The 16,422-nt window shown below is 37.0% G+C and overlaps 1 protein-coding gene across 2 annotated transcripts; it reads right to left on the bottom strand.

Annotated features, from left to right (window-relative positions):
* Positions 1 to 4,481: 4,481 nt before the first annotated feature.
* LOC134798750 (arrestin domain-containing protein 2-like) lies at positions 4,482 to 12,122 on the bottom strand. Of its 2 annotated transcripts, none has more exons than XM_063771124.1 (8): positions 12,012 to 12,122; positions 11,687 to 11,821; positions 11,185 to 11,286; positions 9,323 to 9,447; positions 8,203 to 8,301; positions 6,951 to 7,133; positions 5,927 to 6,115; positions 4,482 to 5,458 (listed from the first exon to the last, which is right to left on the bottom strand). In XM_063771124.1, the coding sequence occupies exons 2-8, from the start codon at positions 11,802 to 11,804 to the stop codon at positions 4,853 to 4,855; spliced, it is 1,422 nt and encodes a 473-aa protein (XP_063627194.1). In that variant the 5' UTR covers positions 11,805 to 11,821; positions 12,012 to 12,122; the 3' UTR covers positions 4,482 to 4,852. The 2 variants fall into 2 exon arrangements, with proteins under 2 accessions (XP_063627194.1, XP_063627193.1); XM_063771123.1 differs by having other exon boundaries at positions 4,488 to 5,458; positions 11,137 to 11,286.
* Positions 12,123 to 16,422: the final 4,300 nt, after the last annotated feature.

Here is a 16,422-nt window from a genome sequence, read left to right as displayed (position 1 = left end):
TTTCCAGAATCACAAATGCTGTATTTTAAAGGTTTTGTCCTTATAACGTTTATAGTAACTATGTCTTCGTATTCCATGAATAATTACTACAAAAAAATGGTTTGATACTCTTAGGGCCACTTGCACCATCCAACTAACCCGGGATTAACCGGTTAAACCTGGAGTAACCATGGTTACCAGTACAATTTGACACTGGGTTGACGGTTTAACCGGTTAACCCCGAGTTATCGTCTCAAGCATACATGGCATTTTTAAATAAGTATTGCCTATTACGAGCTGCTATGCTAGAACCAGCATGCAGTTTCTTTTTACCTTTGGTGCTACAATTCTATGGGGTACTTACAAATGTCTAATTATTGTATACGTATATTCTTGTAGTATCGATGAGGCCAGTGACTTTGATGTTCTTATGATAATGCTTACGAAACTGCTTTAGGTATTAAGAATGTAACCAATTTATGTTAAGACGTGTTTATGATTTTTTTATTGGCAAAATCGTGATTAGCTCTCGTCGAGGTTTTACAATTTGAAAACGATTGAGCATGTCCTAGTCTTTATAAAGTAACTACATCTAAAAGGGTTTGTTTTGTTTTAGGAATAAAGATTTTTGCATCATTATGGATATTACGTATAACTAGTTTTTAAGTAAGTATTGTAATATTAAAACATTTTATACTTTTATTTCGAGAATGGGGAGAAATGAGGAAGTTTCGCGTCTTCCATCATATGAACAAAATAAACATGCACAAGTCACTAATCTCTAAAAATAAATATGTACCCAATAATATAATAATGGGGATATAATAAAAAGTGCCATTATATCGTTATTAGTTGAAAAGAGCCTTCCACTAAAAAGGGTCAAATGTGCCTTCAGGTAACTTTACCTCATTAGCAGTAAACATACAACTAAGGTTAAAAGGATTTTGAGAAATTTTAAAAAATATATGTAGTTTGGCAAACCAAAAAAGGCGCGAAATTCTAAATTTGTACAGGAGATCGACTTCCACCGCCTACGTTTTTTACATTTGTCGCGTTTTTCTACTCACAAAATTAGCTTGCCATACTATTTCATTAGGTTATTAATGTTATTATGTATCTTGTGTGTAGCATGCTAGTACTCGCGACTTTGAACACAAATAGATTATACGATATACCTATGTATACAACATTGTTATAATCTTCCTATGCCTAGTGCTTAATTCTAGATACAAGATTAAGAATGAAGACCTCTTATTAATGTTAATTTTCTACTCGTGTATTTTTTATATGAAAGGCTTTATTTTTAAATGTTAAACAGTCTTGCATTTTGATCTTTTAATGATGATTTTATTTTATAATGATGTTAAGGAAGTTAGAGCATTTAATTTTTATAAGAAAGACATATTTTACCTACGTATGTGAGATTTAATAAAAGCTTATTTATAAACGGCATTTTTATTTAATATACGAAATATAAAAATAATTTATTTGAGATAACATAATTTGTAACATACCGACAGAGAAATAACAAATAAAATAGTGTATAAATGTATAATAAAGTAAAAAAGTACGTACATTCCGAAATATAGCACCTTTTATTTTATTAAAATGGCACATACCAACATTACAGCTTAATAATAATATCATTTTATTTTATACATTATTTCGACTTGTGATTCTTTTAGTATTCGTACTCGATAAGTAAAATGCATCAAATAGAGCAACATTTTTGTACAAAATAGTTTCAAAAATTACAAATGCACATGAGGTAGTACCATCGCCCACACTGTTAACTGTACATTGGTGGACCTTATGCCTTTTGTATTAAGGTCCACCGATGTACAGTTAAGAGTGTTGCTGTTTGTACAACAACAACAGGTAGTAGAAATACTTATAACAGTTAATAATTGTTTTTATTTCTTTATTGTTATGGCAGTGATGCTTTATAAAAATTTTGAAGAAATCTTTTAACAACTACGTAATTTGTAATTCTACTAGCCGCAGATATATTTTAAAAACCTGGCTCTAAAAAAGCGTACTTTATTAGCAAAGCTGAAGGTTTATTTACAACGACATTTCTTACAAGACAATATAGATAACTTCATAACTAATATTTATAATCTGAATCTAGTTCACTTCGGCTTATATTATAGTTACCTAGTCAATAAGATCAGATGGAGCTACTACATAGCTTCCCAAGTAGCATGGAAGTGTCGGCAACATCAATATAGCAGCCAATTAAGAACTTAGAGTGATTTAAGGGACGTATAAGAGTGTCAGAAAAGATTTAAGCTGTATAAAAGGTACTTTACAGACATTATACAGCTCAAGCTGTATAAAATCATTATAAAGGATTCTGCGGAAACATGGGGTGCTTTATCAGAATATAAAAAATCTACCATAAAACTAAAAGTGTTGTGAGAGACTACAAGCTAATTCTATCGTAAAAGCAGTATACAGGCTGTATTGTAGTAACACATGGCACTTTTAGCTGTACAAAAGTATCTGTCAACTCCGTTTTAAAACATTAAGTGTTGTAAAACACTACAAGCTAATTTCATCGTAAAAGCTGTATACAGGCTGTATTGTAGTATCACTTGGCACTTGTAGCTGTACAAATGTATCTGTCAACCCCGTTTTAAAGCTATTTCTTATGGCGTAATCTTACTCTCCTATAAGAATAGTAGTTGTATAACTTCTGTCTGTAAGGGTATTATAAAACCAAATGAATAAATGGCAGCTATAGTACAGCTTTTTTCTGTATTACTGATAGAGTCGCTTATAACAATCTTTTGGCGTAATTTTACACTCGTATAAGTATAGTAGTGTAATGATTTCTGAAAATAAGTGTATTATAAAACTAAAGGAATATATGACAGTTACAGTACCTACAGGTTTTTTATTTGTTATACGGATCTCTAAAGAGAATTATAACTTATGTACGGAGAACCGAAATACAGCCAAACGAATACAAATATTCTATTATAAAGCTGTTTTAATTACAAAAGCTGTAAAAGACACTCCATTTATTACACAGCACAGCTACTAAGATTATAATGCTCTCCAACTATCCTGTAGGCTGTTTAAAAATTGTCGCCATTTTACAATAAAAATAAAAACGTATTTGTAAATATAATTAAAGAAATACTTGCAAATATTTAGCAGACTAACGCCGTGTTATGATTACCAGCTAAAATAAATTGTTTAGCCTTAGAATTAATATTTATAAATATTTTTGATACTCTAACCTTAAAAACAAACAGTAACTTTACCGATTTTTGATATTTTCCTTATGGTTTCTCTTTGTTATTTTGCAGGCGCGTAAATATTTTGCCAGAAAAGATACACAGGTTCACAATAAATAATAATCCGCACTTACCAATAATGTAATATTCCATTCAAGTCCTGTATAATATTTACTTTTACCATCCACTATAACACTTTATTGTCGCCATTACTATATTACGAATGGACAAGATTAAGACATTTTAGTTTCTTAAATGATTATTATTCTCTTGTAATTCTTTCTTATAACTCATTTAAAACTTATATTCTTATATCGTACTTATAAGAGATTATCTGTAGTGTTAAGCTTTCCTGTTACACCGAAATATAGCTGTAATGCAGCTATTATGCAGCTTATGTATTGCTTATACAGCTACTCTACAGCTCTAATAACGCCAAAGGCTGTATAATTTGGGCCCTTTTTTTACTTATAAGGGCTGTATAAGCGCTTATACAGCCTTTATACAGCCTAACTGTACAGCTTATAGTATACAAATAAACTTTAATACAGCTTATATACAGCTTGCAATGCTACTTGGGTTATAAGTCTTAAATAAAGGTAAGTACAGTCGCTTGTATCAAAAGTAAACCCTTTGCAAACCTATGGGCAATGGGTTACCCTTACTTGGTAACCCGTACATACCATACCACACTGATTTGCAATTTCTGGGTAAATGTAGTTTAAAAAATATTTGTCGTATGTATGTGAATACCACGTGTTAGAATGTGACGGCCACGTAGTCAATTGATCAAAGCGTGACCATCATAGACCGGGTGGTATGTTAGATTACTTGTTACTATAATTAATTTTATAAAAATTATATAATGATATAATTTGTGCTAATCACTAATTTTAAAGGCACAGCATGCACAGCAATAAAATATCAACTTTATATTAATTAAACTTTAAAATAGACTTTATGTTCATTAAATTAAGTGTAATGGGGTTGGCAACTGTCAAAAGTTTGCATAGATGGCGCCATCATAGTTTGTCCCTTTCTCTAGTTTTTTTCTATGAGATTTGGCTTAAAGGGTCCAAAAAAACAAGGATTGGAAACAAGGATTGACAGGGCAAGCGATACTGGCGCCATCTGTAAAATACATCGACCGGCCAACTCCATTATTGTACGTTTATGTAAAATACCTGACCGTGCCATATGCTTCGAGTCAAAGAAGTTCGAACCTTCTACACAGTAGTTAGATTTCATATTTATATGGCAGCAGTAACAGTCGCGTTATAAGATGTAATAATGTTTTGAAAAGATGTGTCCCGCCGAGTTTGTTGCCGGTCCCGTATTGGGATACCCTCCTCCAATTGAGGGGGGATTTAAATCTTCTCGAGGCAGAGGTGTACGGTTGGAGCCGGTTTAGCTTTATTTGACGTTCATAAGCGCATTGTAATATGCTTACTTGAATAAACTATTTTTTATCTTATCTTTATCTTGTCGCGGATACGGCTAGGATTGGCGCTGTCATTTAAATATGAAATTTAATTGCTTTATAGAAGGTTCAAATTATTTTGACTCGAAGACTCCCGTTTTGTAAATCCTATATTACTCGACGTTACAACTGTACCATTAGGTAAAACTTACTCCGGCGGCGCGCTTGGATTGTAAGGCGTAGAGGTTCCCGTAGCAGGAGGGTACACTGGACTCGCCACAAACCCTATCACAGGGGCAGGGTTACTAGGATAGGGAGGGTTAGGTCCAGGGCCGCCAGGATAAGGTGGGTTCGGGGTAGCAATAGGGTTACCACCGGGGTAAGGTGGGTTCGGGGTAGTAGTAGGGTTACCACCTGGATAAGGTGGGTTCGGGGTAGCAATAGGGTTACCACCTGGATAAGGTGGGTTTGGGGCAGTAGTAGGGTTACCACCTAGGTAAGGTGGGATTCTACCATGGTATGGTGGGTTCGCGCCGGTGCTATGATTAACACCAGGGTAAGGTTGATTTTGATTAGGATATGGATAAGCACTTACAGTATAGGTAGAAATAATTTGTAAAGTCTGTGACGGATATATATAAGGGGGTATTTCTATAGGTGGTTCCCCTGGATGGGGTATAGGGCCTGCAGGTAAGTCACTTTGTAAGGGATGTACGTAGTCGCCGTCTATCATCTCTCGTATGGGAATTTGGCCGAGACAAATTTCCATTTCGTCTTCTAGATCGTCGTTGCAGCCGCTGAGGACTAATTTCATCTGGAAATGTAATAAATTGGATTTGGTAAACAGATACTAATCTTTGGCAATGTCAAATAGATTACTATATAGTACCTACTATTACAGTAGTGGCGTTTAAATCGTTCAGCTCTCAAGTGTAATATTTTGGTTTGTGATAATGGTGATAATTGCGATTTTTAACCCTCCAAGAGCGGCCATGTAAATAGTCGTGTCCACACAGCGCTAAGAACTCTCGAGTTACCGCTTGCGTCCATGATCTAAGCGTGCTACTGAAATTTTTGAGCATAACGTGCAAGTTTCAAAGGGTTAAAACTTAGGTCTTGGGTCTTATTCCCGTGATTCTCAAATTGTTTGACACTCCACCACTTGACACCTTTAAAAGTATGTCCAGATTGTTTGAACTTGTCACTCATGCGCTAGCGCACTACATTGCGTTCTATCTGGGCGCACCTTTAGGCACAATCCCGCAAAAGGCAAAGGACTCACCTTAAAAAAGTAGCCCACTTTGATGGTATTACAATTCTGCGTGATAACCGGTATTAAGTCCGGTATCCGGAAGTTGTGTTCGAACTTCCTCCTCGTCTTGGCTGGAATGGCACCGGTTTTAGAGTACTGGAGCCTGGTTTCCGGTTCCTCCTTTTTTGATGGTGGGTCCGTGCTAAAATATTTTACCCTCTGTTGAAGAAAGAAATAGTGTTAATTTGTAAGCCGCACGTTTGACCAATGACCGCTTGCCTAGTATAGGGGTTACCAGGAGTTGCCAAACTACCTCTACGAGCTCCTATTTATGACCCGCGAAAAGAAGCGTGAAAGCTAATAGCCATACAATCCGGATCACAAAAAGGAAGGAAGAGAGCTATTTTAGATGTGGCCCTCACGTTGCCTAGCTGTGGGCTAACACATGTGGGTGCCACATCCGATTGCGACGCCAGTGTGAAATCCATCTTATTAATTAGCTAGTGTTCGAGTTAGTCTTTTCTTGGTCTAACTAGTTTCGAAAGAGCCAGAAAATTTTAGGTACGTTATTTGACAGATTTTATTACAGACATCTCTTACGTTGTCTTCTAGTATTAATGAATAGGGAAAAAGGGTATTATTCCTCTTGCAAATGGTATTTTTCCTCTTGCGGTGTTTCGACGTCTGTCACTAGACGCAACGGCAAAGTGATACTTTGTATCCCTTCCTGTATATTATTTCCCTGTGTATTTTCATTAATAATGTACAAGAAAACAAAAGCTCAATAAGTTACAAGAATACCTACTACCACAAGGATATAACTACCCCAACGTATTAAAATCTGATGCAATAAGTTCCATATTTAATTTTTAACAGGTGTTAAGCCACTTCCGGAAAGGAACTCTGGAGCAGACAGAGATAGGTGACTTACCGAAAGGCTCAGCAAGGGAAGGTGCCAACGAGGTCCAATCTTGTAGTACGGGCAGGTCAACTGGTCGTTGGGTAGATCCTCAGCTTTTATCTAAAAGAAAATATCTCCATGATTAATACATACCTGAACCAACTCGAAGTGAATCTTGGTTATCTCCACCGAGCTCTGGTTGTCAGCTTTGACAGCAATAGGCATCACCATGGCAGGGGCGAAGCCGGTGGCCGGCAGCGTCACGGTCACCTTCAGTAGCCCTGAGCCGCAGAAGCAGGAGCTGATGGCTTCCTCGAAGATAACCTCGTTTTCTACCTGAATGTATCAAATTCTGTGAATTATGGGGAAAAAAGTCAATTTCCGACGCAATTTTTTTTGCAGAGTATACTTTTCATTAGGGTTAGCGTAATCAAGACTATTTTGAGCTAAATATTACAGTTGCGTTGTTTTATTACAAAGTTCATCAGGCCCGCTTGATGGTTGAGTACCGTAATGTCAATATACAGGGTGACCTTAGCCATTGGACAAACCCTGAAATCCCACGTAGGGTTACTTCTCAGAAATGCTCTAACAGTAATATTTTTAAATTAGAACAAAAGATAAAAAAATAAATTATCAAACAAAAGTTATTTCCAATAATCGACAACAAAAAGAAACATACTGTATTAATCATAGGCAGTGCTTTTGACAATTTGTTTAAAAATGTGCGGCAATGATGACATTTGTCAAAAGTCAGAATCATATTAATGTCATAAATAAAAAAGATAATCAAAACGGTCGAAGAAGGTTTCATACTATTTATTACCTCAGGAGCTACTAGTGAGTATTATATTCTTTGCTACTAACACATACAGGTTGCTCCAAAGTAAAAAAAATTGTATTTTTTTAATTTCTTCGTAACCGCTACACCGATTGTTATTATGATACTTGTATACTGGTTCTAAATACCCTAATGCATATGTACATTTCGGCTTTGTGCAATGGCTAGGGACAGCCTGTATATATCTCTGTGTCAATGAAGTTATTTAGACACAGATCTTCGATACAAAAAGTGCTGAGGTTGACTGAAGTACGAACCTTCCCGAGAAAATACGAAGGAAAACAATTATGCACTACATCTGTTAACTTTTAGCTCAAATGGATATCGAGAACATGTATGCTTGCTATGTAAAAATAATGTTGTGTTAGTTAATTCCTTGTTTCTGCTAGTAAGTAAGCATTAGTCCCGAAAACTTGAGGCATAACTGACATGTATATACTTGGATAGGTACCTACCAAAAAGACTCGGCAACGTGCAAGAGACACCTTCGAATTCCTTCCAGTTACAAGCGCCTATAGGCTATAGTGACTTGATACCATTATACTAATTTTATTGTTTATGTACCTGCATCTCCGGGTTAAGGTTCAAATCCAGTGGCACCACAACTTCGAAACCTTTCTCCAACTCCTCGCTTTCACGGCCACAGTGGTACTCGAGAACTGCCTACAAAATTACTGAAGTTACTCATAAATAACTAAACAGACACAAGGGTGCGAAACTCCTGACTTCGGCCAAACTCGGCTCCGCTCGGCTCAGCATTGCTCCGAGCAATCATTAGGGTTGACACAACTTGACGTCTTTGCGTGCACGACCACAGATAAGATTAATGGCTTGAATTTTGACAACCCTATATAGCCCAAAGGGATAGTGCCATATATTAGAAAGGGACAGCACGATTCGACCCTGAACCGCTGTCAAACTTCGGTTTTGTAGGAAGTTTCCTTTCTGTACGGCATCGGCATTATTTATTCTGTGACAGACATGCAATCAACATACTTATCAACTCCTCAGACAAAGACGTCCATAGACGAGCATGGTTAGTACCTACTGTTTACCTAATATAAACCTTTATACTTTCCAATAAGGTTTACTATATTATATAATATTATATTGAACATGTTTATTGAACATGTTTATTGAACAAACATTATAAAAATATCTTTCATGCATATAGCCCATTGTCAAATAACAGTGTTGACCATGATAGAGTTAGAACAAGCTAAGTTGGCAGCGATTTTGATAGCCCACACTGTGCAAGTGTTATTTTAAACGTCAAACTTCTATGAAATTATGACGCTCAAATAACACTTGCACAACCCTGCCAACTTTGCATAGTCTAAATTCCTCTTTATAGACCGACCGCTTAAATGAGTCCTCGCCTGCGCGGGGCGGGGAAGGTGCGGGCGCCGTACGCTTGCCGCCCGCGCCTTCCCCGCCACCCTTAGGGTCGGTTGCACCAAACTGTTCGTATCGTCAAAGAGTTCGCTAAATTTTTATGTATGGAAAGTTTCATAGTAAAGCGCCGGGGCGCGCCGGCTGACGTTGATCAGTCAGTCAAATGTGGTTGGTGCAACTGGTCCTTAGTCGTCCTACCCCGTCGCCCCCGTACCGCGCAGGCGAGGACTCATTTAAGCGGACGGTCTATAGCTTGGTTTAGCTCTACAAGTATATTGGTCATATTTACCTTGACAAAGTAATAAATGGTTCTCTCTTCATCATCATCCCCTGTACCGAAGCTCGAAGGCACTGTGGGCGGTATTTGGAACCGGAATGGAATGACGTGGCTACCGGGCTGCAGCTGAGATTCACCTGGGATAAATGTTTGAATATATACTCTAAATCATAATTAGATTCCAAAAAAAGTAAGACAATGTTGCCACTGCAATAATTTGTTTGTAAAATAGTAAATTCCTTTTTATAAATAAACACGCTAAGATAATTTATTTATTGGTAATTTTACTCCTACGATTTAAAAAAGTACTTTTACTTACTCATTTTTACATAAATACAAGACGCGCTAGTAAAAAGTGGCAACATTGTCTTACTTTTTTTGGAATCTAATTATGATTTAGAGTTTAAAGTTTAATGTCTAGGCAAGATGATTCAAATTTGGTTGTAATATACAGATCCTTATGGGAGACGGCACACCGCTTGCGTGACGTGTGCGTGCGCGGCTCTAACATTTTAGCGCACGTGCACGTCTACGCAGGCGCAGCCCGTGTGCTCTGGTACTTTAATTTTTTTTAATAATTTTTTTAATGGGTTTGATTTGCTTGCCTTTAAAGGTGCCCAAACATGGCTAGGATAGGATGCATTATTTCATCACGGAGTTCCGTTCATCATTCGAGGGTCAAACACTTTGAGCTCAACTTGCATAATAACCTTAATAAATTGAAATTAATTTTGTTTAATTGAGGAGTTCCATTCTGGGGGGCGATTTTTGAAATTCGATCGCTCGATTTCGTCACTCGAAAATCGGTGGAAAACGGCGAAATGCTAATTTTTGAAATACGAGCGATAGAAATTTGGAGTCCAGTGGTATTGACCACTCGTTTTCAATTCTATTAGTATAATTTAAATGCCTTGTAGCGGAGATATTATTGAACGAAATGCACGAATTCGAGCGGTCGAATTTCAAAAATCGGCTCCCTGGTCTCCATTAGCAATTGGGTCGAAATCCTAGTCTAGTAACCCTTTGAACGCGACGCGTGTCGTGCGCGGCACGTCATTATAAACCTTGTCGAAATGCACAAAGGTTGATATTGGGATGTAGCCGAGCGTCAGTTGACGTTTATTTGCAGTCAAAGGTTCAAATGAAAGTGCTCAAAATATTGATTAGTAGGTAGGTATATCCCTAAAATTCTCATAATCAGAATGGGACTTTGATAAATACATATCATCATCTCATATGAGATGATAGGCTGTGTAACAAACATTAAAAAAATGTGAAAAAAAAACAACTGGTGTGCCGGCAGAAGTGAAAACTCAACGACATTGTAACTCAAAATATTAATAAAAGCGCCATCTAGTGCAAAATGTCTGCAGCACTATGTATAATTAAGGTTAACGCCATCTAGCGTTATTTCGTCGCATTACTTGAAACCCCTAAGCACATCACTGTGAGTACTACAGTTATATTAATACCAGTTTGAGGGAAACTCACTAGATGGCATTTAAATCAAGAAAGAAAAACACAATGACATTGTAACAGTGTCTGTCACACGTGACGTCGCGGAAGCGCCCTGCGCCGCCTATACGAAACAGCAGGAGCAGGCTCAGGCATACATTTTCGCCGCGCGGTAGAAAGAGAGGGTTACGTCTTACACTCTTGTGAGTTTAACATTTTTTTCCCATCACAAAAAGTGCTCAGTGCCGCTAAAGAAGTTTTCACTTCAAAAACGACTACTTATAAAGTTTTAGAAACCCGACTCTTTTAATTTGGAAATGTGTTGAAAATGTAGTATATTTTCTATTTTTAAAAAATGCATAAGTCCATACCAACGCCTCCACAAACACATTGCTCTACATGGAAGAACACCTCTTCACCGCCATATTGTATGTTATTGTAACTCCGCACTCCGTCATATTCCTCCACCTCTGTTTCCACCCAAGAAACATTGGCTTCACCATGGAACACTATGTTGATGGCTGCGTAACAGAAAAAAAAACAACATATCAAAGAGTTATCACATCAAGTAATTCAAACAGTTATTGAGAGGGTAAGTTACTGAATTACTCAACTGAAAAACAGAAAGAAAGACTTTTGAGCCCAAAAATTAAAATATAATCTGGGATATGTATGCATGTCATAGCCAAATGCAAACCTAGCATGGTCAGAGTAAAAATTACCAGAGAGTATTTGAACAATTAAAAAATATCACTTAACAATAGAATCATTGGTTTTAATTGGTTGTTTTAAGTGACACCAATTATTTTGGCTCAAAAGTAGAACATACACATTTTAATATAGACTTTAATAACTTTGCAATATGGTGCAAATTCAAATGAATTACAATTATCTGTCAAGAATAAGTTTGGCACTATTTACCCTTGAACTGAAGTGGCTGATTGATTCCAAACTCAAGCTTTCCTGACAGTACTTGACCGGCATAATAAACGTCCCGTTCCTCGTCCAAAGTTATACTTCCATTCGCAAATCCCGACATTAGGAATACCTCTTACACTGAAAAAAAAGTAATCGACGTCACTGCACTATCCTAATTTAAATTCTTGTCACTCGTCTCTTGAACACAATTCGACAGCAAAATTCGGAATTACTTACTTAGTTGTACAACAAAACTAAACGAAACCTCTTGAATTGATTATGAAAAATAATATGTCCGAAACTATAGTTTTATAAAAAGTATACATACATAACCTTGGTCAACCCGGCGCCTAGTCAACCACCCAGCCCATTCCATTACAACCAAACCAAACAACGAAATTAACATTCGTCAGTGAAAACGAAAGGAAATTATGCTCTATCAGTTTGCAATACGGTTTAGTTTAAATTGTAAAACATAAGATTCAGTAGATTTCGGGAGGAAAGAAGCGTCTGTGAGTGACACTGACAGCTGTCAATGTCACTGAGCTGAGATAGTGACGAGCACGAGCAGTGAAAACTCAAATCGATTCTAATTATATCGATATAGTTAACTAACGAAATTAAAAATGGTTCTAACGTCTTCAATAATTGATTGTAATTTGACTAATTTATAATTAACTATAGATGGTCAAGCAAATCTTGTCAGTAGAAAAAGCCGTGAAATTCAAATTTTCTATGAGACAATATCCCTTCGCGCCTACATTTTTCAAATTTGCCGCCTTTTTCTACTGACAAGATCTACTTGACCATCTATAATTTTAATGTATCTTACTTTTGATAAATAAAATACAATTTTTAAGCAACTTAACATGAAACCAATCAAATGGGTTATAAATTTGGGGATTATATTTCGCAATTTTGGGAATTTTGCAGATTAACATAACAAATAGATAAAGATGGACGGAAAACGTAATCGCAGCAATAGTGTCCTGAGGGCCTACCGCCAAGCACGTTCGACATGTTGCCTCCCTGTCACACTTACGTACGAATTTACAAGTGGAACAGAGAAGCAACTTATCGAACGGGGTTCGCGGTAGGCCGTCTGTCACCCTTCCTGTATGAGACCAGAGGGCCTACCGCGAACCACTTTCGACGTGTTGCCTCCCTGTCAAGTACGAATTTACAAGAGCGACAGAGAGGCAACACGTCTAAAGAGGTTCGCGATAGGCCCTCACTCAGGCCCTCCAGTATTTCTCACTCCCACTCACGGCTTACTGTCACTGCCATGTGTTTTCAACCGAATTCTCTCGCTCACACAACTGTCCGATCGACGAAGATTTGACAAGCGGCAATGGGGATTTCATCGATTAATCGATTATTCTTGCACAACACTACTGCGATAACGTTTCGTGCCTCACAATAGTTGTTTAAGGTAGTATAACAATTAATAAGTGCCATGCGTCCAAAAAATCGAAATAACATAGATTAAAAAATATATATTTTTCATATTATTATTTCATACAGCCTGACAAAAAAGAGCAGGAATTAAAAAGTGGCAATACTGTAGTGTCGTCCCGTTTTCTTAGAAATTGGTTTGAAAGGGACGACTACAGTATGGCCACTTTTTATTTCTACTCTTTTTTGTCAGACTATACAATTTGGCAAAAAAGAGTAGAAATTAAAAAGTGGCAACACTATAATGGTGGCGTCCCTTTCAATCCAATTTATATAAAGGCCCCTTTACACAATGGGCCAGCGCCGGCCACTCCAAGGGACGCAGCCATGCGGTAGAATGAGAAAGCAATATCACTTGCTCCCTCTAACGCATAAATGCGTCCCTTGGAGCGGCCGCTGCTGGCCCATTGTGTACAGGGGCCTTAAGAAAAAGGGACGGCACTACAGTGTTGCCACTTTTTAATTTCTACAATTTTTACCAAGCTGTATGTGGTTGTTATCGGTTTAGCACTCGGGTTTAGCATTACTTAAAACTAGCAACTGTAGGTGACTTTATCCGGGTGTATCTCTTTAACTGCCTTAAGGCCCCTGTACATATTGGGCCAACGCAGGCCAGTCCAAGGGACGCAGCCATGCGGTAGAATGAGATAGCAATATCACTTGCTTCCTCTAACACATAAATGCGTCCCCCGACTGGCCCACGCTGGCCCAATATGTACAGGGGCCATGGGCCTTAAAGGGCCACCTCATTCTACCGCATGGCTGCGTCCCTTGGACTGGCCGGCGCTGGCCCATTGTGTACAGTTGACCTATAGTTGGTCAAGCAGATCTTGTCAGTAGAAAAAGGCGGCAAATTTGAAAAATGTAGGCGAGAAAAGATATCGTCTCAGAAAAATTGAAGTTCGCGCCTTTTTCTACTGACAAGATTTGCTTGACCATCTATACCTACTTTTAAAATTTATAGGGTTTGCTATAGTCTGGCAAACATAACTCGTCAGTAAGTATGAACAAAGAAAACTATACTCATCCTTTTTTTTTGGGTGCTAGTAAGTACTAGCTTACTAGCGTAAGACAAAGACAGTATGATTCTTTCTGTTTTTGTTCGAAAGTCTGTCAAGCCATTTCTGTCAGTAGAAAAAAGCGGCAAATTTAAAAAATGTAGGCGCGAAGGGTAATCGTCCCATAGAATTTAAATTTCGCGCCTTTTTCTACTGACAAAGTTGTTTGACTGGCTATATAAGAGGATGTATTTTCATAAGGACTTATTTCGTATGGTTTTTATAGGAAATAAGCCCTTTTGAAAAGACACTCTTAAATGTAATACTTAATCTTTATTTATTAGTTTATAGTTATAGTTTATATTTATTTATACTTGATCCGGGAGCCTAGCACAAAGAGTAGTATAATATATATATGAGAGCCTAGCAACTGTTCATCGGTGGAGGTCAAAGCAGTAGGTTAAAAATAGGTTATCAAAATCAACCTAAAACAACCGGTTAGGTGCGAGTCAGACTCGCGCCTCAAGAGTTCCGTACATCATTTTTACAATGTTTTTTAAATTCAAGCTTGCCCATCATGTAAGTTCCTATTTTCTATTTTATTCTTAAACAACATCAAAACTATTTATCTTTAATATTATTAATAAAAAGTATATTTCAAATTTCGTGTTATTTGAGTTATATTTCCAAACTATTCCGCCAAAATTCATTAAAATGTTTTGTATTTTTGCTAGTGACACTCCCGTCGTGCTGGAACATTACCTACGTAGTGCTATTGCCATTTTTGCGATTAATAACTACATTTGTAAAACCCCCTTGTGTTCTAGCCTTTCTTTAAAGATTTTTAAACTCAAGGACTACAAATTCGTCATCGACGAAGTCACCCTAACCTGGTTAGCGGTTTTCAACTGATACAAAATATCTACTTATATCAATCATTATTACATACAATCTTTTTAGAAATATTAAAAATGACATTTAACGTATGAGTCGTATAACGTATACTTTTAATAGGCAGAGTTGTAACATGTTAAATCTGTAAAAATACTGAAGCGTCCTCTGAATTCTGTATTTCGAATTTAGCTCGAGGCCTCTTAGATGATGAGGTCAAGTGCGAATCGGCTTCCACAGAGCGGGTTGTGGTACAACGCGAAAACCACGGTGGTATAACATGGTGGTAGTTCTTACGCAGTAGGCCGACGGTCTATTTTCGCGTGAATTGCGACTTTCCTTTCTGTGGTATTATGAGCATTGCGTGCATGGCTTTTAGTAGGGGCTTAATTTAGAGGGTTCCGTCTGTTCTGTTGGCTGATTAGATTTGTATTAGTGTCGGGTTTTGTAGCGATAGAATTACAATAAGTGAAGATCATTAATATTAATGTATAAAAACAGTTTAAAAATAAAAACAATTTAGGAAAAATGGTTAAAAATTGTTGATTTAATGTAAGTAGCTCAGGTTTTTTTTATTACCTGTGGGGTGAAACAAGGGTGTGTCCTAGCCCCTACACTGTTCGCTTAATTTGCAGTTGTATTTAGGAAGTCTTAAGGCCAGTCCAGACGTGAATATTTTTTTGCCAGTCTGTTGAAATTAAGTAGGCAGTGAAGATGCAAACGCCATTTTGGCTCGCCGATTTCACTCTATAGTCGGCTCGAGAAACTAAAAAAAAAAAAAAAATATAAACAAAGGGGGAAACAAGTAGATATTTTTATTTCCCCAATATCTCAAAAAGTATTAATATTTAAGAAACCAAAATTAATACTAAAAAGAGGAAGATATTTTCAATAAAACATTCCATACTTGCAGAACTGTATCTCCATTATTAATACTTTTTATTCAACGCTGAACGCAGCCCTCTGCGCCTCATTTTCGAGAAACGCGCGCGGCGTGGCGTTAAAAAGTGATTACGTAACATTAAATATAATTTTCAATATTCATTAAAAATTATGGTGTATTTAAAACATTCAACAAATGTACTACTTGTATACATTTATCTTGAAGTTATTTTTTCAACAAGTTAGGTAAATTTTTTTTGTATGAGGTCTTGCTGGCTCAGATGGCAGAGCGCTGGAGTATCGATCCAGAGGCCGTGAGTTCAAGTATCACCCAAGACAGTAATTTTTCCACTTTTAAATTTATTCTAAGCTTAATAGCATCGTTCGCAGACGTTTCTGCTTGTTAAAAATTAAAAGTTAGGTAATTGTTTATTGAAAAAAAAATCTCGAACTTCCTTCTTTATTGAAAACGAAATAAAATCTATAAATAACTATTGTAAAATTTTGTCGCTT

Source organism: Cydia splendana, chromosome 17, assembly GCF_910591565.1.
Source record: "Cydia splendana chromosome 17, ilCydSple1.2, whole genome shotgun sequence".
NCBI lineage: Eukaryota > Metazoa > Arthropoda > Insecta > Lepidoptera > Tortricidae > Cydia > Cydia splendana.
The sequence above is the reverse complement of the archived record's forward strand: the minus strand, read 5'-3'. Positions and strand labels throughout refer to the sequence as shown.

Bases quoted from the DNA above. Each gene is read 5' to 3' on its own strand.
- LOC134798750 (XM_063771123.1), bottom strand. From the start codon at position 11,804: ATGTCGGGATTTGCGAATGGAAGTATAACTTTGGACGAGGAACGGGAC. The intron at 11,287-11,686 runs GTAAATAGTGCC...TCTGTTACGCAG, and splicing joins TCAGCCACTTCAGTTCAAGG to CCATCAACATAGTGTTCCAT. The intron at 5,459-5,926 runs GTGAGTCCTTTG...TTACATTTCCAG, and splicing joins AAGTGGGCTACTTTTTTAAG to ATGAAATTAGTCCTCAGCGG.